Here is a 24,687-nt window from a genome sequence, read left to right on the forward strand (position 1 = left end):
TGGCCGAGCGCCGCCCGGGGGGAGGGAGGGTCAGGTCATCCAGGGTGTCCTCTGCTCGGCTCACCGCGCCACAGTGATTCCTGTAGTCTGGCCAGGCGCCTGCGGGCTTGCCTGTAAGCTGCCCGAGAGCTGCGTTGTCCTCCGACGCTGCAGCTCTTGGGTGGCTGCATGGTGAGTCCGCAGTGTGAAAAAAAGCGGTCAGCTGACGGCACACGCTTCGGAGGACAGCGTGTGTTCATCTTCGCCCTCCCGAGTCAGCGCAGGGGTGGTAGCGGTGAGCTGAGCATAATAAAATAATTGGCCATTCCAAATCGGGAGAAAATAATAAAAATAATTGGCAATGACTAAATTTATAAAAAATAAATAAATAAATAAATAAATAAATAAATAAATAAATAAATAAATAAATAAAAATCTCTTAAGTCCCGCTGGAAAGAAATTGTTTAAATCAAATGTCTCAAGCTGAAATGACTATAACAGGGATCACTTTCCCCGGGTCTAGTTTCACTATCCCCATTCTATCTGGAAATTGAGTCCAACTAAGTCCAACTGTTGTATTACCTGAGAAACCTTTCCATGTCCTCTCTGCTGCATTGAGACCAGGAGACGTCTCCAAGGTTCTGTCCCTTAATCCATTCCCCAGACATGATATGGAGGCCATCTGCACAGGGTGGGTGGTCATTGTCATGATTTATCCCCATGCTACAATTGGAGAAGAATGAAACAACAACACAAAAATGATGTCCAGGAAAAACAACTAGGGCATAAATAACTTAAATAAAATGTACTGTGTGAGAAAGGAGAAATGCTTCAGTGGATTAAACAGAAGCCTTATCAATGCAAATGAATTCCAGATTCAAGTGTCGTTGAATAAGCTAATGAACACAGAAAGGCAAGCATACAGTATGTTTGAAAAATGATTGTTGATACAATTTATATCTTGCAATAACATCATTTAATTCAAAATGAAAGATGGAGGTACAACAAGAATAGACAGTACAGAAAAAGTCTACTAAATACAATTACCAAAATGTCCTGTTCAAATCACTTTGCAAGATTAACAAACATACTGTACACAACTCAAACCTTGAAAACCATAACAATCACAGTTTGGTGTGGGTTAATATAGTCGAATACATTCATGGAATTGCTGAAGGATATATCTTATTCTTTATGCTTAAATATCTATTATGCATGCTCCCACTCATGCAGGTACTGTATGTATTATTATTATTATTATTATTATTATTATTATTATTATTATTTATATCTTAGCTGACGCCCTTATCCAGGGCAGCTTACAATTGTTACAAGACATCACATTATTTTTTACATACAATTACCCATTTATACAGCTGGGTTTTTACTGGAGCAGTCTAGGTAAAGTACCTTGCTCAAGGGTACAGCAGCAGTGTCCCCCACCTGGGACTGAACCGACGACTCTCCGGTCAAGAGTCCAGAGCCCTAACCACTACTCCACACTGCTGCCCCATATTGTATTACTACGACATCTAAAAAAAGCTCTGCAAATGTCTGTGATATTCTTTGAGCGCTGGATGCAGAAGCAGCTATCTTGTTTGTTTATGTCCGTGTTATCTATGTGATGCCGGGGCTCTCTGTATTCATGAGATACGCCCCCTTTTTTCCCTGCTTTTCTGTAGTGTAGTGTGGTATGGTTACTACCTATGGTAATACAGTGTGTTTACATGAGCATAATAATTCCGATATTTTTAGGAAAACTAAGTTTTCCGAAAACTAATTCCGATATCAAAAGTCAAGTAAACACAGTTTTCGGAAAATGAAACGAAATATTACGAAAGTCAGTCTTTGGAAAACAGCACCTAGAAATTTCCGATTAAATTCCGAAAACTAACTAAATGTATATCATGTAGCGAGCGTGCGAGAGCTAACTTTTATAAAGACCCATTCAAATTTGTAAAGAAGTTATTCACCAGTGAGAAGAATGGCACACTAAAAGCATCTAAGGTTGAGCTGGAGAGATATTTGGAGGAAACACATACAGATTCAAAAAGGCAGGAGCCTATGTCAATTCCGTCAGACATCCCACCTATCAATCCACCAGAATACCAAATGGAGGACTGTGCACCTAAGTGGAAAGAAATAGAGCAAGCTGTGAAAAAAGCAAGGGCTTCATCATCTCCAGGGCCTAATGGAGTTCCGTACAGAGTGTACAAGAGTGCTTCAGGAGTTCTACGAATTCTGTGGAAATTGATGAAAGTGGCATGGGAAAAACAGGTTGTACCAAGAGCATGGTGCCGAGCAGGTGGAGTCTTTATACCTAAAGAAAAAGATTCTACAAGCATCAGTCAGTTTCGTCCCATTTCCCTATTAAACGTAGAAGGCAAGATTTTCTTCAGCATTATTGCTCAGAGATTGTCAGCTTACCTATTAAAGAACTGCTTCATTGACACTTCAATACAAAAAGCGGGCATTCCAGGTTTCCCAGGTTGCTTAGAACACATCAATGTGATCTGGCAACAAATTCAATCAGCTAAAAAGGAGAGGAAGGAGCTCCATGTGACATTCCTGGATTTGGCTAATGCATATGGTTCAGTGCCACATGAACTACTTTGGGCAGCATTTGATTTTTTCAGTGTACCGATGACAATAACAAATTTAGTGAAAGCCTATTTTGGAGATTTGCAATTCAGTTTTTCAACTTCAGAATTCAGCACTACATGGCAATGCCTAGAGGTTGGAATAATGGCAGGATGCACCATTTCTCCACTGGCTTTTACCATGGCAATGGAAGTAATCATTAGGGCATCAAAATGGGTAGTAGGAGGAGAGCGCTTGGCTTCTGGAATGCGACTACCACCAATTCGAGCATACATGGATGACATGACAACCATGACTACAACAGTAGCCTGCACTAATCGATTATTGGGCAAATTAACCAATAACATTGAATGGGCACGAATGCAATTCAAGCCCACTAAATCAAGGAGCATCTCTATAATTAAAGGCAAAGTAGTAGATAAAACATTCTTCATTAATGGTGAGGCAATACCAACAGTGTCTGAGAAGCCAGTGAAGAGTCTTGGGAGATGGTACGACGGGGATCTAAAGGACACAGTTCGTGTGGGAGAAGTTAGACAACAAGCAGTGGAAGGGTTGAAGAGCATAGACAGCTGCGCTCTACCAGGTAAACTAAAACTCTGGTGCTTTCAGTTTGGTCTACTGCCGAGGTTGCTGTGGCCACTGACTGTGTACGAGGTTTCTTTGACAACAGTAGAGAAGCTGGAAGCTTTAATCAGTTCATACATCAGGAAATGGTTGGGAGTTCCACGCTGCCTCAGCAGAGTGGGACTTTATGGTAAAGGAATACTGCAGCTACCAGTCTCTGCTCTAACCGAGGAGTTTAAGTGCGCCAAGGTCAGACTGGAAATGACATTAGTAGAGTCACGCGATAAATGCGTAAGGGAGGCAGCACCTGTGTTGAAAACTGGAAGAAAGTGGGCGGCAAAGAAAGCTGTGGAAGATGCAAAGGCTGCCCTTCGAATTGGTGATATCATGGGGCAAGTTCAGCATGGAAGAGGGGGTCTTGGTTTCAGTTCAACTCCTCCTACATGGCACAAGGCGGCCCCAGCTCAAAGGAGGAAGCTGGTAGTCAACGAGGTGCAAAAGCAGGAGGAGAGGATGAGGTGTATAAAGGCCATTTCCCAGGCCAAGCAGGGAGAATGGATGAGATGGGAGAGTGTGGAACAACGCAAGATTGGCTGGCAAGACCTATGGTCAATGGAACAGAGCAGGATCAGTTTCCTCATCAGGTCAACATATGATGTTCTCCCATCACCACAGAACCTAAACCTCTGGGTAGGAGAGGATCCCTCATGTCCTTTGTGTTCATCACCTGCAACATTAAGGCACATTTTGACAGGATGTAAGGTGGCTCTTAGCCAAGGACGGTTTACTTGGCGCCATGACCAGGTGCTGCGATGTTTGGCCTTAGCATTGGAAGACAAGCGTAACATGACCAATAAGTTGCCACCTGTTCCATCAAAACATTACACACAAAAGACAACATTCCTCCGCCCAGGAGAGCAACCACCAAGAAAAGGTGTTAAAACCAATCCTCGCCCAGGACAACTGGAAGCTGCTAGAGACTGGAATATGCTGGCAGATGTTGGTCAACGGCTTATTTTTCCACCTGAGATTGCCACCACTAACCTTCGACCAGATATTGTCTTGTGGTCTGGATCAGCACGCCTTGTTCACCTGGTAGAGTTAACAGTGCCATGGGAGGACGCTGTAGATGAGGCGTATGAGAGGAAGAAACTGCGGTATGCTCAACTAGCCACAGAAGCGGAACAGCGAGGATGGAGAGTTCGGGTTTACCCAGTGGAAGTGGGTTGTCGAGGATTTGTGGCACACTCTACAACCCGGTTTCTCAGAGACGTCGGATTCAGTGGCCAAGAGTTGCGTCGCACAGTGAAGAACTTATCTGAAGCAGCAGAGAGGAGCAGCAACTGGCTGTGGTTGAGACGGAAAGATTCTGGCTGGGGACAGGTAAGTAAGCTGGGCTGAGTTGAGTGGGGGACGGAGGGGGGTGATGCTGGGACGCCAGAATCACCGCCGAGCCCTCTTGAGGTGTCGTGGGCTAGTCGACGAAACACTGAGGATGGAAGGTGCCCACTTGAAAACCCCAGAGATGTACCCTACTTAGCTCAATCCAGACGGTTGTCATGCTGATGCGCTGGGGAGGCCGCACTTTGGTTGATCCCCGGAGCCAGCATCGCAGCCGTTGTGTGTGCTGATGCACCAGGGAGGCAAAATAAGCTGATCCCTGGAGCCAGCATTACACTTCAGCCATTAACACCAGACAGAAGGATATCTACATCATCATATGGAAGGAAACGTAAATGGATGGAGACGCATATGGATCACATTAGGTTACTGTAAAGCTACGTCTTAGTTGGTGCTTATCTTGGCGAGAGCCGAGTTCAAATCAGCATGAAGTTTTAACATCTACTCTCGTGTAATGGAAATCATGTAAATGCACTTTTCGGAAAACTTATTCCGATAGCGTACTGCACATGTGCAAACTTTGACCTTCATTCTGCGTGTGGTTTTAAAAAACAGAGAAAATAATAATAATCTGTAGTCAGTCTGCATGCATCCATTTGTCTAGCTAGGGATAAAGTAATACATTTGTTAAAGTCTGTATGTATTTGCTAATAGCCCATGCTGAAGCAGCAAATGTTTTCCAGCTTTAAAATGACGTGATAATTTAAAATAATGTCTGCAAAAGAAACTGGTAATATAGAACAGGATGAACTGTTGGAAAGGCTGATTACACATGATGGGGAATCTGAATAGAGGATTAGGATAGTAATCTTTGAATTTAGACCTGACTCTTCGATAAACCACTTGAGTTATTGGATTGGTCTCCGTTCTATGGCAGAAATGTCCGGTCTTCAAATCATACTTAGGCTACTACAGTACTTAGCATGTGAAAATATCCTGTGTTTTCCGAAAACTTGAATCCATGTATACAGTTGAATTCTAATTAGATTTTCTATCGTTAATCATGTAAACACAGAAAAGTGACGTTTTAAGAAAATCAGTTTTCTGATTCAGTTTTCCGAAAACTATGTTTTGTCATGTAAACGTACTGATAGACTATCAAGGTCTATTTTTCCTGACAAGAGGGTTTTAAAATTGTAATTACAGTTACCTGTCCATTAGAGGTCACTGTTTGGTTAAATCATGTGGGTTTAACAAGGTAACTGTCTTTAGTTAGAGGTTACAATTGTATGATTGTTCTGTTGGAATTACCTCATTAACTGATTACCCAGCTGTATAAAGAGACCTGTTTGTGTCAACTCGAGTTGGAGTATAAGGAGAGGTGACCAAACAGTATTTGCTTGTGGAAAAAACTGTGTGCTCAATTAATCAGAGTACTGGTGTTTTGTTTTGTCGGGGAAACAGCTTACCTGTCCTGACCTTAGTTAGGGAACCCAAGAAAGTGTGTATAATTACGATCTCCATGAGGAGTGAGGTTTTTGGTTGTCTTTTTGCTTCTGTTTTAAAAAAGTTATAAATAACCACAACTGTGTTGTTGGGAAGAAAAACAAGTCTCTGCACTGGTTACTGTGCATGCACACTCAGCCCATCCACCACAGTAGCTTAAAATCTTAACCGCATTTTAGGTTGCAATGAATTTATATACCTTACCTTACCTAATAGCCCCAATTCTAGATGCCCATTTTAAAAGGCCACAGCCAAGATTCCACTTTACAGTAATTCCATTCCCCAGTGGAGACATTTATTTGTGTTTTGTATCAAATTAATTTATAGTCAAAGCTGACATATTGTTTTCATTTATACAGTTGGCGTGCAATTACTCGATTTTCCATTTTTATTTTTGGACTTTTGCCTAACAGCTATGGTAAATTATGAATTAATAATACCGGTCTTCAAATAACAAATTATTCATTTATCAAAGCCATTTTAGCTATTTAATATGTAAAGCAATGCCTTCAAGCAATAACATTATTCACAGAGGACTGAATACAACTGGACCCAGGGGAAGAAACAGAGCTGGAGGAAAAGCAGGCTTATGGATTCATAGATTATTTTTCATTAAATCTTTAAGATCACACAAACATAAACCACTGTTCCATACTTCAATCCCAATGTAATAAGAAATAATGTCACCTCATTAGAATTGAAATTGTTTTCGGTAATATAAATTACATTAATATGTGATGTATTGATGATCATTTAAAAATGTACAAAAAAAAACAAATTTATACATTACAAAAAAAAAAAAAAACTAATAAAAATACAAAAACAGTTTGTACGAAGGAAGAAAATATCATAAGTTAAACCTGAATTGACACTTTCTAGGGGAAATGTTAATTGTACCAATTAATTGTTTCTTTTTTATATTATATAAAAGACTATTAGTGCTGACAGCCCCAAAATGTGCAGGAAATTAACTATTTAAAACAAATATTTTTTATTATAAAAAGGTATTTCGACAGTATTAGAGATACAAAACAACATGCCAAAAGGTTTTATTAAAAATAGTCATCTGGTATTAAATGTCATTTTGTTATACACTCTATTAATTGAGCAGATTACATTTTGCACAGTAACCCATAGTACTGCATTATTTACTTTATTACTGCAGTGCGAAAAAGTAATGCAAGTGCAGAAATGTACGGAACAGGTAGGCTACATTACTGCAGATTGTTTCCAGTGAAGAACTCTGTGATGCACATCTGGACGATCTTTTTTTGCAAGTATGGACAGCAAACCTTCAGCGTTTTCTAAAAAACCCCAATCCGGCTCTAGATCCGGATGCTGCTCCATATTAGCAGTGTTACAAGCGCAGCACGCATGCTTACGTCATCAGTGTCTGTTTCAGGCAGAGCATTATTATTATTATTATTATTATTATTATTATTATTATTATTATTATTATTATTTATTTGTTAGCAGATGCCCTTATCCAGGGTGACTTACAATTGTTACAAGATATCACATTATTTTTACATACAATTACATTCTTTTTTACACATTATTTTTACATACAATTACCCATTTATACAGTTGGGTTTTTACTGGAGCAATCTAGGTAGAGTACCTTGCTCAAGGGTACAGCAGCAGTGTCCGCCACCTGGGATTGAACCCACGACCCTCCGGTCAACAGTCCAGAGCCGTAACCACTACTCCACACTGCTGCCCAAGCATCCTGGTCGCTAAGGTGACACAGCTGAGAATTCTTCCTCTGACATCCTGTTTGCACCTCAGTAATGAGGTGCAAACAGCTGACTGATTGATCTGTCAAGCTTTTACTACTAGTAAAGTGCTGCCTTTTGTATTGAAATCTATGTGAATGGCAAGGTAATGAGGTGAAAACAGCTGATTGGTGGATTAGTAAGAGCGATTCCTACAGTAATACGCAGTGTGTTTGTTATTTAAATCTATGTCTATGGCACATAACTAGAATAAAACAGCTGAGTTTGCCCGAAATATACGGCGTGCTTAACACGATATAAACGATGCCTTTGTTATTGAAATCAATGGGAATGGCTGCCAAAAATAACTCTGTAAGGTGTAAGTGGTGGATACTGTACCTGCTTTCTTTAAAACCCATGAAACTGCTATTTCATCTGTTGTAACAATCTGTTTTACAATATCATTAGGCATTATCTTCCTATTGAGATTCAGAGAATGAGCTTGCTTTCTAAAATAACAATATGGGGAAGCTGGCAAGATTTATACAAAGCTTAATTGAAGGACGGATCAGTCTTGTTCATGGTTAACATGTGGCACTGCCACATGGATGGCTTGTGCGTGACGTCAGACCAGGGAGAGACAGTCTCAGTACTGTGAGTGAAGCACTGATGGGCGTTTTAATAATAAATAAAAGATTTAAACAAAACAAAAAAAAATCAGGTGGCCAAATCAAATAATAAACCGAGACAAACAAACACAGGCAATTAACCCTTCCCTCCCGACCTAAAACACCCGTGCACAAATACATTTAAATCATAATACAACAATAGACAAAACAAACACAAACTACGCACAGGGGCAGGGTGTACCCTGCTACAAGCACCCATGTCAAATGTTTAATGTGGCTGAAAGCAAAACATATTTTAAATGTGCTTTTTTCTCATGGGGATAAAACCTTCCCACCAAACATCTACAGCTATGGCTAAAGGTTTTGCATCATCCAGTATAATTAATTATTTTGCTTCATAAAGTTGAATTAAACCTGCTGAATATTACGTTATACATATTAAATTGCATACTGCTTTGTAGTTTTCCATATTAATAAAAAAACCGAAATCTAACATGAAATACTGTACTTCACTATGGCTTCCAATAGACTTAACTGTACATTCAGATCACAGCATGCATACATGTTAGAACCCCAAAAACAATTGCCTTCAATATCACTTGTTGAGTTAACATTGCATAAATTGATCACAATTGATCGGGGAGTGTGTACTCGGCTTTACAGAGCTAACCTGCAAAGGCATTCTTAACGAACCACAGTTTGTAACATTCAAAACGTGTTTTCTTTTTAAAAAGAAAAACCTGGGGTAAGTTAGAAATAGGGTAAATGTTTTTTTTTTTTTTCTTTTAATACGGGCCATTGCATATTTCAGCAGCTAAAGTATGATCCTTATGAAAGTTTATCAAGAGTCACCAACACTATTCATCTAGGTTTTCTCAGTTCTGATGAGATGAGAATCCAAGTTGGGACGGCTACTGACAGACAGCTGATTAATGAGAGTCTGCTTTTAGGAAAAACAGCACAACCTCTGTTGACCCCCACTGCTATCCTCAAAAAAGTATATAACAGGCCTTAAGCAATATACAATTGTTATTGTTAGTGTACAGTACTTATTGGTAGCCAAACCACATACATTACTTTTTCAATTAATTACAATTTGTATACAACATCTTAGTATTATAATGAATAACATAAACTATCCATTCAGCTAGAAACCACAAAGCCTCATAGCACACCGTACAATCTATTCTTTGACAAATGGTTTGCATGCATAAACAACTTTTTTTTTTCTGTGAATAATACTTAGACAACAAGCATGATTTGAAAATCTCTTTTTAAAACCATCCTGACAAAGGATGACTAGAGCAACTGCCAATAAAACGGAAAAAAAAAATGTTGTCAAGTCAACTAGAAAATATTTGTATCTTGTAAAACTGTTACTTTTTCAAAGGGTTCCACCAGGAACTTCTCTATCACGCACAAACACTGCACACACTACAATAAAGCTTGATAATACTTTAAAGCTTTCCTGTTAATGCTTAACCTGGGAGATGTAACGTCGATATTACATTAAACAGAGGCTTGCAGGTGTTATCCAAATTATAGTTGTTTTTGCTGGCAAGAAAAATCGAAGACTCTAATACTGTCCTCTTGGGCAATCTACTAAGCATTTATATCTTAATTCTGTATAAGCTGTTAATAAAACTTTAAAAGAGATGTCATACTTTTTTATCAGTAGAACACTCCCACATGTGCACACAGCTGTGCATGACATAGAAACCACACAGATTTTCCACCTTAAGTCTCCAACTGATTCATCAAAATAACCCCCATAGATACTGAAATATAAAATGCTTACTTCAGTGTAACGGATGTTAGAAACTGATCCAGCTGCATGTTTCACAACCCATATTCTTTTTGCTAATGATTATATTTTTGAGTGAGGTTGTCCAGATCTTTAGTGCTTACTGCAAACTATTGTGTAAACCTTTTTTCTTGTTTTTTTTGTTTTTTTTCCAACAATTAACTAAAATGTTTCCTGTACACCAAGTGACTCATATATTCTCAGCTCACACTAGATGGCAGCATCAAGCACGAGGGTCCCCTCTACTGGAGTGAGCAAGGTGAGTGCATGATTTTCTGGCCCTTATGCCTGACAAATGACCAAACTGTTGTTTATTTTTTCATAATTAGCAAACAGCTAGAGTTCCCAATCTTTTTTTCTCCTCAATTTAAATGTTATATACCTTCTCGGGATGATTGAAGTTCAACAGCCCTTTTTTACAGCCAGCAAACCTAAGCAGTGGTTGTTCTTAAGATGCTAAGCTACTGAACCCTGGAGGCAAGTCTGACTAATCTCCACCTGGTCTTAACTGCTGCCTGACCAGTATGGGTTACTGTGGCACAGTGAGTCAACCAACCAAACACCAAATGCAGTTCTCTCTATGGGTCACCAGCAGAAAACAAGAACTCAGCACGACAGGTATTTGAACCACCGATGGCATTACCCACTACGTGAGCCAATGAGAACTCCATAACAAATATCTTTTTGACATACTTTTGCTTTCAGACTCAAGTTTTCAAATATGATTGTGTTAGCAAGTTAGCAGAGAACTTGCCTACAGCAATACAATTAAGGGTTAACTCAATTCAGTTTCTTCTAGTATTTGAGTAAGACCCTAAAGATTTCCCTGCGAGTACAGCAGCACAGAACTTTGTTTTTTATCCTGTAGCTTATCCTTCCTAATCCTTTCTTTTTAATCTCATCTTAACCATTAATTAATGAAGCAGTAAGACCCAGCCAACAAGAGCATTACCAGGCATTAGGGATCGCTTGGGTGGTAACTAACCGGTAGCATCATACAACTATTACCTAGGAGCACAAGAACATTCCTTGTGTATTTATTTTTGTGTTGGCATTGAAAGAACTTACATAACGACATTTAAATGGATGACTATTATTATCCATTCTAACAACGTATTAGTTTAAAAAAGAAACTAATTAACTCCGCTCACATCAGAATAGGCAGGCTGATCCTAGATCCCAGTATAAATTTTCCTGGTTTGAAATAGGCATTCTAGAGTCTGAATTGAAAAGGTAACTCGTTTTTTTGGGGTTTTTTTTTCAAAAAGGAACAAATCCAGTTAATATACCTGATCAAACAGACAGATTGCATACAGTCCAATTACTAGCTGCTGGTGCTCCTGTATTTCAATAGGCTACTTGGGGATGTGAATTCCACTGACGTCAGTTTTCTTTTTTTTTTTTTTGTCATGAACATGTATTGTAAGAATGTCAAACACAGTGCAATGGCACTTTAAAAACAACTGTGTTCACCACACCACACAAGTGTTTGGCATTTGAAAGTGACACATAATGCTTAATGTTAATCAGTTGTATACCATATACAGTTATTGAAGTGTTGGCCAAAAATGTATCATTTGCTAACGGTAAACTGCTTACTGTGCAGTGCTTCAAGTACATGATGCTAATAAAATAATTTCAGCAATCATTTCATAGGTCTTACATGACTTTAATTGGTAATGTATTTGAAAATGTAAATTTCAAGAGGTTACATCAAGGAACTCATCGACACTGAAAACATATCAGTCATCGCAAGTTTGTACTCTAAGGTGAACCAATATGTGAAGCTTCTTGGAGTACCTTTAAAGAAACTAAATGGAAAACATTTAGAATGTTTAGTTTCTTTTAGTTATTATTTTGTGTGTGTGTGTGTGTGTGTGTGTGTGTGTGTGTGTGTGTGTGTGTGTGTGTGTGTGTGTGTGTGTGTGTGTGTCAGGAGAAGTCATTCTCTATAATTAACACCATGCTTGGAATTGTTTTTCCTACAAGAACTCAACCTCCCAGAAGCAACTTGTGTGTCAGTTGTTTCTTCAAGGACAAGTGCAGCATGGGAAAGTGCAAAATGCTCTGATAAAAACTAAATTAAACATCTAACATAATTTGCAAATGTTTAATATAGTTTTATGAAGTGATGGCAATAAATATTAGATTAGATTTACAAGGATTATTTTGTCCTAATAGATGTGCTGCAACTTCTGGGAGAAGAGGCTGGTCATGGAAAAATCCTGAGCAGCCTGTCAATCCCCTTTTCCTGAGGCCCATTCAGAGTTGCATGTGGAAGAAAGAACGCAAAAGGAAACCCAATTAGCAGACCATGTGCACAAAGCTATGCACCTTAAATAGAGCAGACGTGGAGTGATGGTCATGGTATGGGGAAGACAACACAACCTGTAGCCAAGGTAACACATGGTTACACAACAGGATAACCAGACTCTAGGTTCCTAAATTACAATAATAAGCAGAATTACTTTGTCAACCAATGTTATTTTAGTTTTTTTTTTCCAGAGAAAAAAAAAATATATATATATATATATATATATAATGATGTTTTTATATAGTGCCTAATTCAATTAAGAAAGTTATAGTTTTCGAAATAAAAAAAAATAAAAAAAAACAGCTCCCTTAATCCTGAACTTAATTATTCTCGCTGTATAAAAATTACACCTGTGGTTTGATTGCAATAGTTCTAAATGTTTGGCAGTACCTGTTTAAAGGCAAAAGGTTAACACAATGGACTTTCAAAAGGCACACAATGGAGTATTTTGGAAGAGTGTAGCTAAATTACTATGGAATACAGTATAATAGGGAGTCAACAGCTGTTTAAATACATTGGTTAATACGCCATTATTAAAAGAACATGAAAGTTGGCATGTCATTGGGATCTTTCTAAATGACGCTACACAGTGGAAACTTAAATGTAGCACTATGAGTCAGAGAATTTTCTTTACCTCACTAATGCTTTTCTTTCATGGTGTTTATCACTTCACAGTAATTTGCCTGTGGGAGGGTCAGAGCATCACAAGAAGGCCCCTCACCTATAAATGGATTTACTTGTCTACTTATTTTTATTAGCTCCCATTTGCAGTTGTTACTGTATAAATGTTTTACTTTTAAAAATGATGCTCAGGGACACTTCATTAAGTGAAAGCCACTGTAAAAGAGTAAACTGTATTTTATTACACTGTACCTCCAGTCCCAAGTTATTCAGGCCCAAATTACAATGATATTACTGCAAAGCTTTTAGCTACTTTTTCATCAAGTACAGGTTGTAGAAGCAAACCTTCACACACAATATCAACACCAAACTACAAACCAGAGCGCAAGAATTGGTTGGCCATGTCCTATGTGATGTGGACAAAGAGACTGAATTGTGGGTCCTGTCCATTGAAGGTATAGAATGACATAGAAAGGGAGAACTGAAGTTTGTGGTGTTGATTGGAACCTCACAACCCCCCATTACTACGATGAGATCATCTGACCCATAGTTGTCACTTCTGCTCAACATTGTAGGCTAGATATGATCTTGTGGAAAAGGAAAATGTTATCCTGCTATGACTTTTGCATTCACAGGACACGCCAACTATGTCATACAGTGCATGAGAGGGATAACTGGGAAGGACTGATTCCAAACACAGGGACTTAGTTAACTACAGCACTGTAGTTGGCATGGCAAAACATTCCTCAAGATAGTGTTCACACAGTGATTTACTGGATGCCACAAAGGGGGACATTTTGTATTGGAGCTGGACACTGTCAAATATCTAACTCAACACATCGGGCTAGTATCTCATTGGGACAATTACAATTCTTAAACAAATACTACTTATAAGCCCTTAAATAATGTCTTAGTTAACAACTCCTTGTTTGGTCATTTAGAAGTGTGTGATTGTGTGACTTTATATTAATTATAAAGATACCATAAACATATGTATGTAGTTTTCTACAATATATTAAAATAATAATATAAACCCTGAAAAATATATATGTCTGGATTATTTGAGTTTATAGCCCATAAAGCAGTTTGCCAAAAAAGATTATGTTGAGTGATTAGGAATGGTGTGAGTTTCTTTTGTTCAAAAATGCAAAACTGTGTTTAAGGCCAGTAGATAAATACATGAAAACTTTCTTTAGATTATTTTTACATTAAATGTTTCAGATTTCAACTTCATTACAGTAACATAAATCTTATGACGCCATGACACATTTTTCATCAGACTGTGTATTCTGTGCAAAAGCCACCATTTGCAAGACAAAAGGTTAGGACTGGGTTAGAACATTAGGTTGTTTGTTTTGAACAGTAATGATTAAAGTTTTTTCGTTCTTATAAATCTCATTACTAAGGATTGACATAACCCAAAAATGTTATTGTATGTTGTGTTGCCATGGTTTTGAATTTGGACAAATGCTAAGAGTCAACATTCTTCAAGTAACACATAAGTAAAGCTTCATTAGGGGTATTTAACTAAATCAGAATTGAGAGTTACCATGTGCACACAAGTGAAATCATTTTTTAACAAACCATATATATATTTTGTATTATTCAATGTGATGAACTGTAAATCTAGTGCTTGATTTTGAATGCATTAACCAATAACTGGCTGAGTGTAGATTTCTCCCTAATGCACTGTATGTCTGGCTGTGCAGCACATTACACCTGCAATTAATCATATGCCTGTCCTTCACCTTTTCATTCTTTTGAAAACCTTAGCTGTTCTAACACCCCAGGGAAATCACTAGAGTTACTACTGGAATGAACCAGTGGACTGGTCAAGCTCTAGCTGCAAAGCTAATCTTTCTACAGCATAATGGCTTACACTACCTCTGCTGCACTGTGCATTCTTCTTGAATGATGTACTGTTACAAAAAGAATATACTAACTTCCAATACTACTATATGTGCACGTGCATATAATATTATGTTACAGGATGTGGAACTTATACTAGTATTGTCCAATATGTTGTTTTTGTAATGGTTAGAGCAAAGGAATAGAGACAATGAATGTTACCTTAATTCTGGATTTAATGCTATTGATAAACTACAGATGGCCTCATTATCACTTTCACCAAAGAGATTTTGAAGACAGGGCAAAAGTTTGCCTTTGCAATCCAAACAAACATCCTCAAAGCGGGTGTTTTCAAAGAGCAAATGCTTTCGCAGGAAACCTACTGAACGCACAATACATAAGCAGCTTGTGAGGGACACAACTAAGGAGGCAATGCAGAGAAAACTCAAACAAAAGCAATCAGTCCTGTACCTGCAACTGCCGAATCAGCCAATCACAGCCTGTCAGCAAGTCTGGAGCTCATCATCTTTCAACAACAACAAACCAAGACACGGACAATTCAGTAATTTTGCTCCATTCAGGTACCTGGCAATGTCCAGATAAACTATAAGCAGCTCTGAGAAGCACAAAAGTTATTTGTTACATTTTTTAAATTATGTATATGATCCTTTTCGAGACTATTTTCCTAAAACTTTTCTCAGGGGGAGAGTTCCGACGAATCATTACAAGTTCAAGGTAAATGCAGATATTAAAGTGTTTTTATTTTTAAAGAAAATAATGAGAAAATAGTTTTCTAATAGCAATAGTGCCCTTTCAATGAAGGCTCTACAACGTGGTAGTTGACCACACAGTAGAGCCTTCATCGACGGGCACTATCGCTTAAAAAAGATACCCTCTCTATTTTTGTAGTCTTTACATACCTTTACCCAGCATTGGCCATCTTGTAACTGGCATCTGATTGCAATAGGCTAGGGCTTACTGCATTTATTTATCATCTTGTTTGATGTGCTATCATCCAGTACTAGAACAAATTCTCCAGACTATATATTTTTTATGCCTTAAATGAAAAGAGTTGGACGTTTTTAAAATAAATGCATAAAAACTATTAACATTAATACAAACCTAAGAAACTAGTTTAACAATGCAGCTTATCAACTGCGATTTGAAAGCGCCTCAGTCCTACACTACTATTTGAGAAACTGGCTCATATACAATTTGTGTCTGGTTAAATAAATTTGATACATCCCTGACCTGCATCTGTGGGCTAGTAGCCTTTACAGTACAGTATGCAAGGCTCTCTGTGTGACAATCCGGCTTGATAAACTGTAAACTTTTTTTTATACCTGTGTGAAATAATTAATTCCAACAGGATATTCTGAAAAATATGATATTAAAATAATAATTGCATTAACACAATTAAAATGCTTAACAATCAATTACTTCTAGTAATTATGAAGTAGGAAGTATATCTATTTACAAATCTTTATTTTTCACAGCAACAATAACGTTCATTCCATTCCATATTGTTGCAGATACAGTTTCAGGACTGTACCCAATACAAGCTTCATGGTGGGATGTTTACTATAATGTAAATAATGAATGCTTATTTTATTATTAGGGGTCCTGCGTTTTACGCGACCTGTTTTTTTTCATTTGTAATTCAACTGCTATCCCCTAGATGTCCCTGCAGCCACTCCAGTTACAGTAATCAAATTCACAATTAAGAAATCAACACATTACGCTTTGACTAATTAGAAAAATAAAAGCTAATTATGATGAGTATAAATGGTAATTGAATAAACTGATGCGTTAAAAGAAAAATCGAGAGACCTAAACATGGGAGTCTAAGACACCTAAATCAAAATGCATTTCATTGAGCGAACGCACGCAACAATATCCACCTGGTGTTCTGTACACCGATGGGTATAATTTATTTTGCACAACTTGCAATTTATCTTTGGACCACACTTGAAAGTCAACAATAGACCGACATTTATCATCAGAAAAACACAGAAAACGAAAGGTTGAGATTGACAGCTATGAGACGGCGTCCTCCAGTAAAAAACATAAGGGGAACAAAAATTATGAACACCAGTGAGATGTTATTTTAGATTTGACAGAGGCATTTGTTTGTGCTAATATTCCCCTGGAAAAAAATTGATAATCCCAAACTACGTGCATTTCTGAACAAACATGTAATAAATGCGGGAGCAATTCCTACAGCAGGTCAACTGAGAAGGGAATATCTACCCCAGATTGCTGAGTTGCACAAGATGAAAATTGTACAACTGGTAAAGATGTCTGACAGTGTATCTGTAGTTACTGACGAGTCTACAAATACAAAAGATCAGTATGTTTTGCACATTTTGTTTGTTCTCCAAGGACTATCGAATACCTTCGAACTGAAACTAATATTAGCCGATACAGTTTATCTGCACTCTGTGAATTACTCATCGGAGGCACAGGGCGTTCGTTGAAATGTTTAAACGTATTTGAAGTTCATTTTAATAATGTGACTGGATTTGTCTCTGATAATGCCAGTTACATAATCAAGGCATACAATGACATTCTTCGAGGTTTACTGCCACATTCAGTACATTTGACTTGTAATGCCCACATAATAGCCCTTGCCAGCAATATCTGGGCAAATAATTTTTTATGAAAGCAGACAAGCTGGTTGCAACTGTTAAAATAATTGTTTAAACATTGCCCAAGCAGAAAACTACATTTTAAAGATCACCTGACAGAAGCAATCCAACAAGAAGGCTGTACTTTATCCATAAAGTTGCCACCTGAGCCATGCATAACACGATGGGGCACTTGGTATTCTGCTGCTGAATATCATTCCAAATACATCCCTTTTTATGCAAGCTTCATGGAAAAGGAAATGCACATTTCACCAAACACTGTAGTGGTAAAGGACCTCCAGAAATTGCTTAAAGATGTGCAAAATTTAAAATCTCAACTCTCCCTAATTGTGATGCATGCCAAGGAACTGGTGGATCTGATTCAGTGGTTTGAAAGCTGTGAAGTGAGAGTCCATCAAACGTATAATAAAGTTGCAGAATTAATAAATACATACAAGAGGTACACAGCACAGACGCCGCAATAAACAACACGTGAGAATGTCACAGGTGTATAAACAGGGTGATCACGGGTGTTAGTTAGAAAGGACAGGATTGATGTTGGTGTTAGAGGCGAAGGTATGTGTTTGGTGTTCTGTGCTGTCGTGTCCTGTATTGTTGTGAATTTTGTAGACCTTTTGTTTTTGCCCTTGTGCTGTTTTGTTTATTAATGTGTTTTGTTCGTGTCCGTTCTGTGTTGTATTCAAAGTGTTTGTTGGGTTCTGTGAAACTGTTTATTTTGACCACCATGCCTTTTGTTTTGTTCCAGTGTGTGTTTATTGTTATTTGTTTGTTTATTAAATGTGCGCATTAGCGTTTAACCTGCAGCTTTCTTGTCCCTGAGTCTCCTTCCTGGTTGAAACAGCTTGCCAGTGACGCTACCCTGTCACAAATACCAATGGGTTAATTTTATAACATACAGATTTTCACATCATATAATTATTCACCTTACCATACAAGTTAACATAACATATATATATATATATATATATATATATATATATATATATATATATATATATATATATATATATATATATATACACACACACACACACACAAAATAATCATAATCAATTCCCATAATAACAGCATCGACTTTCTTATCGTGATGTGGTCCTTTGTAGAAACAAACGTGAGCTACTGTTGTGCTTGTTAAGTGGCTCCTTCCCTCACAAAGGCTTGTTTTTGTGCTACTGTTTTGCCACATTACTATAGGCATTGCTTTTTAAATGACTTGGCAAGACTGCAGAAACTCAGACCCAGCTGCCGTCAATAACCAAGTTATTCAGTGCAATCTCTAACTTGACAAGTAAGTAAGCTTGTACTACATAGTGACTTATTCAAAACTTGATTGAAGGTAAAAAAAGACATTCTGCTTAACACATGTTATGTGTGTTGCTTATCCATCTTTTATGATGATAATAGCAAAGAGGTGTACTCATTCCTCAATGTGAACTATTTATGTGTTAGACAAAAACTGCAAGTACATGGTGGTGTCACACATCAACCTACTTTTCGAATACAATGTGTAAAATAGCAAGTTAATAATCTTTTTTGCCAAACTTCTATATTATCTTCAACTAATGTAGCAGATTGAATGACTACAGGTGGGATCAGGCTTAGACTGTTTCTCCTCACCGCTCTGCGGCGACCCCTACAGGCCAGGCGCCGAGTGAGCTTGGGGGCAGAGAGGCTGGTTTTTGTCCTCCAGAGGCCGGTAGCCTGCAGACATCGGCTCTCCTGGGTGTAAAAAGACACCGATTGGTTAGTGGGATCGGAGGACGCCCACAGAGCCTCGGGTCCCTGAGCTGTGTGGGGAATCGCCAAGGTGAAGGAGAAAAATAATAATAATAATCGGGCATTCCAAATTGGGAGAAAATGGGGGGTAAAAATAAATTGGAGATTCTAAATTAAAAAAAGAAGAAAGAAAAACTGCAACAGCGTTTGAACTAGTGTTGTCTACAATTTTTACATACAAAAGGCAATGGGGACACCCTTACATTCGATAGGTACACATTCTTCAGCCAAGCTAGACTTTTTAACTACTTTGAAACAGGAAGTGATGTAGTTCGTATAGTAGGGCAGCAGGGCAGCAAGGCAGCAGTAGGGCAGCAGTGTGGAGTAGTGGTTAGGGCTCTGGACTCTTGACCGGAGGGTTGTGGGTTCAATCCCTTTTAGGGGACACTGCTGCTGTACCCTTGAGCAAGGTACTTTACCTAGATTGCTCCAGTAAAAACCCAACTGTATAAATGGGTAATTGTATGTAAAAAATAATGTGATATCTTGTAACAATTGTAAGTCGCCCTATATAAGGGCGTCTGCTAAAAAATAAATAAATAATAATAATAATAATAATAATAATAATAGTGGGGTGAAGGAATGAAAGAAGAATTGAAAGGGAGAGGGAATTATAATGGGGCAGGAGATACTAAAAACATGCAGATGTTTAACAGTTTTGGGAATCTTGACAAGACCACCGTGTCAACTTCACCGGAACAAAAACATGCCAAATGTTGCATTTCTGTTCAATATATAATGTTTGCATTTGGCTTTCATGCACGGTTAGAGTTATTGTCCTACATGCATACATTTGTATCCACTGTGGTAGAAAAATGTGATCTCGAGTTCATATTTCATGCCAAATGATAAACAAAACTGTACATTCCACAGATGTGTCCACATTTTAAGCAAGCCTCCAGCGATACACAGTACAGGAAGATATGGGCATAGCATACTAAGGAACATGGGTAAGATTCATATGGGCCATTAGAACGAGTATCTGACTTGTTATACTGAAGACATATTTACAAACATTTGCTCTAACACAAAGCCCCCTTTCATGCAGTTCTATTACAGTGTGGCAGAAGGGCTAATTTGGGGTTATCCCAACTGATGTTGCAGGCACAATAGAGAGCAATAATGTAATGTAAAACATTCAGCACTGACTAGAGAGGAAAGAGTGATTGGTTCGGTCAGTTAAATTGCTCATTGAATCAATACAGGTAATGCAACTGATACAACTAGAAATGGGAGTTTTGTGAACAAAAACAAAGCATTCCTGGTGGTTAAATGTAAGGGGAATGACAAAATGTGTTGAGTTGCTATGCAACACGTCACACGTCAAGATCTACATAGAAACAAAAATAAACTTTACATTCCATCTTTAACTCCAGAGTTATTTTAAGAAAGTTTTTCTTTTTCCAAGTCTGAATTAAATACAGTTTAAAATGTATGGAACTGTTCTAGAGGCCACCCTGTCCTAGACTATTGTTAAATAAGCAAATGACAGTCTGGAATGAGTATGAAGACTATGACACTGTATTTTAATCATACAAAATGTACTATTTAAATAATACACAAATTAAAGCTTTGCAAATAGTGATGTTCCAAAGTATCTCTTCACCAGAGTCACAGTGAAGAAGCAAAAAAGGTAAATGTCATTGAGAAAAGAGTGGTGTAACAATGGATGGGACCATAGAATTTCAATGAAAGGTTTCTTCACAGTCTGTGAGTAAGAAACAAAATTGATTGAAGGTGCTGAACTCCGGTTTGATTTTGGGACTCATTCCCTGGGAAGCAAACCATTGCCATAAGGGGACAATAATTATGTGACTGGACGGGGCACAAAATTGTGTGAAAACAAATCCAAAAGATATATTTAACTGTCTAAACAACACAGACGGTCAAAGTCAAAATAGATGTTAGCCTAAAATATACTGTACTGCACTTCTGAAATGGGGGTACCGTAGCTCTTCTTCTGTGTTGGATAATGGGAGAGAGATGCTTTTCCAAAATGTCTGCCAAACAAAGCCTCATTCGTGAAATCCAAAAGCTCTATCTCATTAGCACAAACTGGTCTTGACTATTTGACCCAATTTCCCATGATTTTGTAAAAGGTTTTTTTTAAAGTCGCTTAGCCTTGAGAATGACCCCAAGTTGGGGTTGTTTGCATCACTGCTATGGATGAGTGCTGCTTTTGTACATGCCTTGCCAAGAAATGACAAACCTTGCTGAGTCTCTTTGGCATACATGCAGGCACACAATGACTCATCTAGGGTTTTTGTGTCTTTAAATTACAGACACAAAGTGTAAATCTATCTATCTATCTATCTATTACATAACATTTTAATAAACATGATACTCCAGATCTGAGATCAAAAGTGCAAAATTGAGAGGGATCACAGTTTTAAACAATTCAAAGATATGCTATTTTAATCTTTGAGTAACACTGATATTTTTATTTCTCAGATTTATGGTTATGCATTTTGCTCTATCCAGGAGGATGAGTGAGTCATTGTTTAATTATAGCGACATCTACGGCCAAAGGTTTTGTATCACCCTATAGAACGTTAGTTTATTATCATAACCTTGGTTCCCTGAAATAGAAATGTAACCAGTACCATATTGGTGTTTACATCCTAAAGACCCCAATCATCAACATTGTATACCAAAGCTGCTCAGCGAGCCTGTGACTCAGTCATGGCCCCGCCCCTGAGGGCACAAAAGGTCACAGATCTTAGCGTCATTTTTCCTTTAAGTCTGCTGCAATCATGGACGCAGTGACCTTGAAGGTTAATGGTTACATTTCAATTTCAGGGAAACAAGGTTATGATAATAACTTAAAATTCCCTTTAAAGTACAAAATGTAACCATTACCAAATGGGTGGGTGTACCAAAGCTGTCGCAAGGGCAAGATTGCAGATGACTGGAGTGCTACAAGGCTAACCGAAGGTTGTCCTGTGCGTTACCATTCGGAACCGTAGTAACAAGTAGCTAGGGTATAAAATTTGAGGGGGAAACTCACCTCTGTGCCTGTTGTAAGGGTCAACAGAAGCCGCCCTTAATACCCTACTTTCAAAACCAGGGTTCTGAGGATCCACGACATTCAGCATGGAGAACCTAGGAAGGTATGGAGAGTAGCCAACATCGCCGTATTGCATATGCACCCTGGAATAAAGCCCACGAAGTTGCAAGGCCCCTGGTGGAATGGGCAGTGAGCTTTTCTGGAGGGGGCGAGTTGGCCAGCTGACTGTGTCTGCTATCCACTTGGACAGCCACTGCTTAGACAGGGCTTGACCATAGGGGACAACAGCAGTCAAAAAATTGTTCAGACTGTCTCCTATTTTCTGTCCTGTCAACATAGTACTCCAGGGCCCGAACTAGGCAGAGTGTATGGAGCTGTTGCTCTCTGTCAGACTGGAAAGGAGGTGGATGGAAAGTCTCCAATTCCACAGACTGGTTGACTGGTGCAGTACTGGTTCAGAACCTGGTTGGCACCAGGCCGGTTTGGTACTGGTTGGGTGGCTTTTGCACTGTGTAGGACCGGGTCAGTACCGGTTTGATGACTTTAGCACCGGGTCAGTATGGGTACAGTCCGGAATGGCACTGGGACAGAGCTGGGACAGGTGCATCAACCTCGGTCCCGGTTCGGTGCCGGTACAGTACCAGGTCAGGAGTGGTGCGGGTCAGTGACCTCAGTACCGGTTCAATACGAGTACACCGGTTCGCAGTCCCTCCCGACCTGCGAGGCAGCTCCATAAAGGGAACAGAATACCCTGCACTAAATGGCAAGACAGTTTATTCCCAGGGTTAGGTGGAAGTCGACCATCTACAAAAGGGGCAAAGCTACGGTATACGAACTCAATGACCTGGACGGGAAATGGCATGGCATCCACGGACTGGAGGAGCGGATGCGCTCGTTGACCAAGGGGTCATGGGTGACGTTATAAAAAGGGGACGTCGTGATGTGATCTGTTCCTTTATGAATGGTTACGTTAAATGACCAGAAGGAGAACCTGTGCTGTGAAACGTGAGTGTTTTGTTTGTTTTTGTTTGTCGTTAATAATACTGTTTGTAAGTATTTGGATGGCTAACACGATCTGGAGCTGTCGCCAAAGGCCAGCACTAAACCCGGATCAACAACACTGCACTTTTGTTGTCACTAAAGAACTGTATTCACCACGAACACTAGAGCACCCACTATGGACTGGTGTTTGTGTTTGTGTATGTGTTACGTGTGGGTGAATTGAAACGGGACTTATTATTTTGGGGCAAACCTGCGGATTATAAATAAGCAATACACGCCGCTGTATTGCTCCATTAACATTGTTATTGTTTACTGTTGTTAGCCATTAGGCATTGGATTATACAATTAAACCTTCATTGCACCTGGATTATCGTTGTTTGTCTGATTATTGATCACCTGCACACTGTTAACCACTTTGCCACACAAGTTATCTTGCTGGATCCCTGGGAAGGAGCGACTCGAGCCGCTGGCTTCACGTGGGGCACAAGGCCGCAGCGGGATGTAACAAGCAACAGGCTGTAGTGCACACAATACATGTCATTAACTTTCACAGCGATTAGTTTCATAGCACAATATATACAGATAGAAGGAACAAGTACTTATCTGAACAAGGCTCTCCAATCAAGTCAGTCTGGAAAGGAAAAGTGGCGCCGAGATCTGTGAGCGCAGTCCTTTTGTGCTGTCGGGGCCAGGGCCAGGACTACGTCACAGGCTCGCTGAGCAGCTTTGATATACAATTTTCAAGTATCGGGTCTTTAGGAGGTAAATACCCATTCAGTAATGGTTATATTTCATACTTGAAAGGGAATTAACACATTTTGTGTTGGTACTGTTTTCTCCTTATCAGTAATATGTCATAGTTTTGTTTTCAGCTTAACATTCACTCTGCTGACAAAGATTAAAATCATTCTTAGGATGAAGTGTCTCCCACTGTGTCAGTTTGTTAGGGCAGAGCGCTCTGACAGTTCTGTCTAACTTAGCTATGATGTGCACCTCTTGAGAAGCAGTAATGGAACTCAGCAACGATTAATGAATAAGAAGCTACTCAAATAAATATGACAAGTATATGACCTATAGCAATTCTTAACTCATATTTACCTTGATGACGTCATCATAGTTGGGTTTAATGTTTTGACAGTTTGTATTTCACTATAATTTTAAAGGGGAAAGCATGTTTTCTGAAATGTTCTTTCACCACAAGTTTGTGTATTTAATAAAACCAAGAGTTTATTAAAATGCAGGTATACAGCCAATGCACGGCCTCTGTATACTTAAAATTCAGTGTAAGATTCTAACCCGATTCTTTGCATTGATTTAATTTTCAAAAAG

At 38.7% G+C, this 24,687-nt stretch overlaps 1 protein-coding gene across 1 annotated transcript in view; it reads right to left on the minus strand.

Moving 5' to 3' along the window:
- LOC117973137 (A disintegrin and metalloproteinase with thrombospondin motifs 19-like) overlaps positions 1-24,687 on the minus strand; it is a 109,935-nt gene that overhangs the window by 53,775 nt on the left and 31,473 nt on the right. The window contains exon 9 of the mRNA XM_059022272.1: positions 562-702. Within this exon, the coding sequence (XP_058878255.1) occupies positions 562-702 (141 nt within the window). The remainder of the gene's footprint in view (positions 1-561; positions 703-24,687) is intronic.

Source organism: Acipenser ruthenus, chromosome 1 (genome assembly GCF_902713425.1).
Source record: "Acipenser ruthenus chromosome 1, fAciRut3.2 maternal haplotype, whole genome shotgun sequence".
Taxonomy (NCBI): Eukaryota; Metazoa; Chordata; class Actinopteri; order Acipenseriformes; family Acipenseridae; genus Acipenser; species Acipenser ruthenus.